The sequence below is a fragment of the Nymphaea colorata genome, chromosome 1 (assembly GCF_008831285.2).
Source record: "Nymphaea colorata isolate Beijing-Zhang1983 chromosome 1, ASM883128v2, whole genome shotgun sequence".
NCBI lineage: Eukaryota > Viridiplantae > Streptophyta > Magnoliopsida > Nymphaeales > Nymphaeaceae > Nymphaea > Nymphaea colorata.
The window spans coordinates 36,013,663-36,018,993 of NC_045138.2; the positions used below are offsets into that span (position 1 = coordinate 36,013,663).

Genomic DNA, 5,331 nt, shown 5'->3' on the forward strand with positions numbered 1-5,331 from the left:
CTCTTAGTTTGCTTAGACCGAGCCAAGTGATTGGTGGTCTTTCTGTCTTGCAACTTGCATCAACTGAATTGGATGAAGACTAAGAGCTGCCTAATGACAGGGAAAAGGAGCGCAGGCATGTTATCTCGCAGAAACACATCCAATTCGTTTCTTTTTCTTTTAAAAAACCTAATCTTTTCTAACTTGCAATCTTTCCAGAAAGACAAAACGATAGCCATTTCTGATATGAGCGTGTTCTAGTGGGGATCCTGTGGGGAGTCTGAATGAACGAAGAATCAATGAAAAAGTAACGGGCGACAAGTTCTACCCATTAAATAAAGGTGAGCGGTGAACATCACCAAACCACGTAGCCACCAGTGGCAGTAATTTCACACTGCGGTTTACTGTCTCAGAGAACAGACGTGGAGTTACGATCCAGTGGACAGATGGAACGTCATGGGAAGGTCCGATAAAAGGGAATGTAGAAATTTGGCAAGTGGTTCTCGTATCACAAGCTCCACCTTCCTCCCACAAAGAGAACCAAAATAAAAGAAAGAAGAAAATGCAAACCCGTAGTCACGAAACTCGTGTTAAACCAAACCGCATCCACAGCCGCGTAATAAAGAATAGCATTCGGATGGTTCAACAAACACGACCAAATACCCCTAAGATTCTAAGAACGTGTAACCGGGCAACAATGCTTCTTCACTCAAGGACGAATTTTTTACTAACCAACCAAAATCATCCGGCTTTTGGAACCAAAAACACAGACAAGATGGCAACGAATGAGCATGACGTTTTGGCTTCTATTCCGAGTCGACATCCAATTTCCTATCTTTGAAGCAGCACTGCCCATAAGATGCAAAACGGGAGCCATGCAACATGCATTACGAGTCACCATCAGTCTTCACCGTGTCCAAACTGTGTCCCACACAAGCACCTATGTCCAGGTTCCAACCATTTCGACGTGTGTGTTGCCCTCCAGGCGTGTCGTCGTGACATAGCTACAGGTTTGAAGCTGTAAATAGCAAAAATAATAAGCGGGGGTTTGGATTACAGGGTTACAGTAAAAACTTACATAGCACATCAGAAAATTCTTTGTGGTGTACAAACATTATCATGCTCCAGTACAACGTAACTGGAAGATCATTCCATGGGGGTTCGCTGTTTACGTATACACATGCAACAGGAGTTGAAAAGGCCGCAACCTGTATTTTTGATGCAGAAAAGCCAATAATCATTTCTATTCATACAAACATCAAATCAGATAAAAAGTGGAAGATTGATAAAACTTCTCTTTGGCAGGATGAATTCTAGAAAGCTATTGCTGAAACAACCACCACGAAAAATGCCCTGCATCAAGCATAATAGATCCTAATAATAACTTTTGACTGTAACGGTTCGGAATTTTGAGAAGTCTGCTGATATATGCTACCAAAAAACAAATAGGAAATGGGATAAGAAGAAACGTGCCTGGATTTATCATTCATGTGTCAGATGCGGAGGTTATATTTTCTTTACTCTCTGAGGAAAACTGTTCTCTAATATCTATTCCTTAATATTTTACATGCTTGTGCTGCTGAAATGTGGGTTACACCATGGCTTCGCAGATATTCTCGCTTTTCTCTGTCAGCCAGAACTTCTATATGTTTTGCTTCTTGTTCCAGCATAGATAGCAGCCGGATAGAATCGTTTGTGCATGGAAAGAATGCCTCAGGGCGATCACAATAAGGCTTAAAAATGCAAAATAATGCTTTCATGTCTACACCAAACTGCTTTACTCCAAGGCTGGAGAATTTCACATTGCCGAGAGGAATGTTGCTAAATATAAAATGGTCCAACCCATTGGCAACGCTTCGCCAGAGATCAACGAAGTCTTTCAAGTTTAAGTTCGTGCAGAAATAGGCAAGCCCCATTTGAAGGGCGTCAAGCGTAGCAAGAAAAGCTGCAGATAAAGTTGAGACTTGATCAGTATCATCTGTTTCCTCCACATGCTCCCATTGGTCTTTTCTTCGAAAATAGCCACAGCTCAAGTAGTCAAATTGGCGAAGAAGAAATGCCATTATCTCAGCCAGCCATTCGGTCTCAAACGTCTTCAATTCATCCAACTCATGCTCAAAAATACAACCATGTGAATCTGAAGTGCCCTTTGGTCGATCGCGAAGAACTTCAGCCACTCTCATTTCTAAGAAATGTATGCCATCGCACCATGTCTCCAATACTGTTTCACAGTATCGAGCAGCATTGATAGATTGAACAACCTTGATCAAGCCACTGCAGTCAACCATCGCGTCTGATATCTCAAGTTCTTCACATTGCTGCCACAGGACATCAACAAATTGCAATAAGATTTGGGATGCAGTTGATCTAATAAACTGAACCTGCATTGTCATAATGGGCAAAGATTGGCATCGTTGAATTATGGACCACATGATACCCATTACAGCCGAAGCAATTTTTGGAGTTTTGTTTTCTTCCCTAGTCCAGCAATCAGGTGACTCAAAAACTTTCTTAATGTCCAAGTCATCCCCATGTTTGACATTAATCAACCAAGCACTCTCCTCTTTCATCCCTGTATTCAGCTTTTCTTCAGCATCATTCAATTCTATCTCCATCCACACGTGGAACCAATCTGTGTGATCAGAAAATATGCTCATTATTGATATTATAAATGACATAGGAGGCACGGTGTTTTCCCAAGCTGTTTCAAAAGGCTTTAAAACCATTGGGTCCAGAAGTGCTTGAATTTTTTTGTCAAAGGAAATCATCAAATCGATCATGTGGAGAAATGACGTTTTCACCTCAATGATCTCACTGCCGACTTGGTATTTGCTAGCAAGAACAGGCATCATATGTTTCTTCACGTAACTTGAGAACATGTCTGCCATGGTCCGTATCCATGCTTCCCTGGCACTGAAAGCCAACAGCCTTGCTTTATCAATGAGCGGCTGCAAGAGCTCCTCAATTCCATCAACAAAATCCCGAGTAATCTTGTAGGCAAGAGCAAAGATGAAGTCCGGTTCATCAGTCCACTTTAAGAAGTGCTGTTCTGCTCTTGAAGCAATAGGAGAGACTAATTCATCAATTGTCCAGAGGCGATGATCGAGACTTTTTGGGCAAGAATTGTCAAACCGGTTTTGCCGCTTCACAGTTAACTGCTGAAACACACATAGTGAAAGAAAGTTTTTCGAGTACCTCTCCTTTGTAATTCCATCCACTACAGCTAGTGGGTTAAGCAAATCACAGTTCCTTCCCCTGTCAGAATTTGTTGTGACAAGCGGAGGAGGCCACCCTAGTTCTGCAAGGATTACACGATGATCAACAATAGATTGTGGCCTCAAGACAGCCAACACCTTGTCAACCCTCAAATCAACAGCTCGGACAAGATTTGCCCATTGAGGCCTTGTTTCTGCAAGTTGGCATACAATATCCTCTATCTTCGACAAAATATCTACAGATGAATGCAACTTTTCCAGCTTCCAATCAATATCCTGCAGTTAACAAATTTCTCAAAGTCAACAGTAGATAGCAGTTTAAGAATAAAATCTCATTTCCATTAGTCTCACATCTGGACTAGCTGCATTTGCAAGATTCATGGGGATCCGATTCATACACCTTTTTGTCAAGATCAGACGTAGCGTATCTTCAAGGTCTCCCACGAGAGCTTCCAACTTCAAGGTGGTCTCTGGAAATGCAGAAAAAATGGACAGAGTTATGGCAGGGAATGGAGCTTGGTGTGATTAATTATCATGTCACCATATTAGATCATGAACTTTAGACACGAAAATAAAATAGTAACAAAATGAAGTTCCTGCAGAAATTGAGGAATCACCAGCATAAATCTGAATGGCATCAATTCTCCTGATCTGTTCAGCAAGCAAGGGTAATTCCACGACTAAGATATTCTGGATCCTCCCCAGCTTCGCATCATCCGTCCCATCTACACCGCACAGTTCAACAGAATTAAATCACTCGTGTCACTAAGATACAGTATCAACGTCCCCAAATATTCATATCACTAAGACATAGTAATTGACTATCGCCGAGCAAAGTTCCAAAGGAACATCTTAAGTTACCCCATTCATATCAGTAACAACAATAAAAACAACAATAATAATGATCTAAAAGCAAACAATTACTCTGATAGCGCAAAAGCGCTAATCCTGCAACACAAATTCGTACGTCCAGAGCTGCCGACATCAAAAGCTTACCTGGGCAACCATCAAAATCGTTCAAGTTCGCGTTGACATCGCATAGAAGTAACCCCAACTTAAGAGAATGAGAATTCCACGACGATATCGCCGCTGCTAGCTTTCTTCTCAGATCAAGAATGTCGCGCTCAAACCCCAAGCAGTCATTCTCCAATCTGATGGCCAGGGCCGAGGCCTTAGCAAGATCACCCTGAATAACGAACTTAGAATCCAAGAATGTCTTCGAAGCTGGGGAGACCTCTGCAGGAAGAGGAACGACACCATCTTCCATTTGTATCATAGGTTTACCCAACATCCTTCGTCTCAATCGAGACAGTTGGAAGAGAAGTGCCGAACACTTTCTCCGTCTCCCTACAAAGGGTCGAGAACCCTCAAGATCGAAGAGGAAACCACAAAACCCTGGAATCTTTGTTCCTTATTCCTATTTTTGAAGGCATAAACTACGAAAAATTTTGAAGGTTCCAAAGGGGCTTTGTTGTCGTTGGGCGTAAACATGCGAATGACGGTGGGCGCGGAAACCTCCACCCAATATGACCTAATTACCCTTTCTTTTTGGGACCCAAACAGGAAAAGCAAATACACGTTGCAGATAAACTTGTAAATATCGTGGTCGACTAAGTATCGCTCACCAGTCACAAGTTTTACTCCCTACGTTTATGAGATGGTTCATTGCACGTTATGAGTTTTACTTTTAAGACATTTACTGACTTTAAACTTTCTTTTTTCTCAGTAGAGTATAAACTTTGTCCAAATCTTCGCACGCCAATCCATCGATCAGATCTTACAAATCCAGTTTGCGTTAATATTCTCTTGAACCGAAGGCAATTTCTACCAAACTAGATCACGATTGGGACCATTCCCATATCCATTGACATGATAATCCTCGGTCATGATTATCAGATTATGGCATCATAAATAGACAAACAATAAGTGAACAATTTTTTATTTTCTGTCTCCAAATAATTTTCCAAGAGCCGAATGAGGCCTAAGAACAATGGAATGACCGCAGCGTTCAGCCGACTTACCAAAAGAGTTTTGCAAGGTCTCTCATTCGCTTCCATACCAACGTCATTAATAAATCTAAACGTAGAATCAACGGAAAAACCAAAAAGAAAGTGAAAAAGAGAATGGCCACCGTTCA

General features: G+C 41.5%; 1 protein-coding gene across 6 annotated transcripts; it reads right to left on the reverse strand.

The window, feature by feature from the left end:
- Nucleotides 1-538: 538 nt before the first annotated feature.
- LOC116245857 (RINT1-like protein MAG2) lies at nucleotides 539-4,653 on the reverse strand. Of its 6 annotated transcripts, none has more exons than XR_007572343.1 (6): nucleotides 4,191-4,652; nucleotides 3,812-3,919; nucleotides 3,546-3,664; nucleotides 1,453-3,470; nucleotides 1,093-1,332; nucleotides 539-997 (listed from the first exon to the last, which is right to left on the reverse strand). XR_007572343.1 is itself a non-coding variant. In XM_031617441.2 (4 exons), exons 1-4 carry the CDS (start codon nucleotides 4,483-4,485, stop codon nucleotides 1,521-1,523), a joined length of 2,472 nt encoding a protein of 823 aa, XP_031473301.1. In that variant the 5' UTR covers nucleotides 4,486-4,653; the 3' UTR covers nucleotides 539-1,520. The 6 variants fall into 6 exon arrangements, 1 of the variants encoding a protein (XP_031473301.1); XR_007572342.1 differs by having other exon boundaries at nucleotides 539-983; nucleotides 1,058-1,332; XR_007572344.1 differs by having other exon boundaries at nucleotides 1,058-1,332.
- Nucleotides 4,654-5,331: the final 678 nt, after the last annotated feature.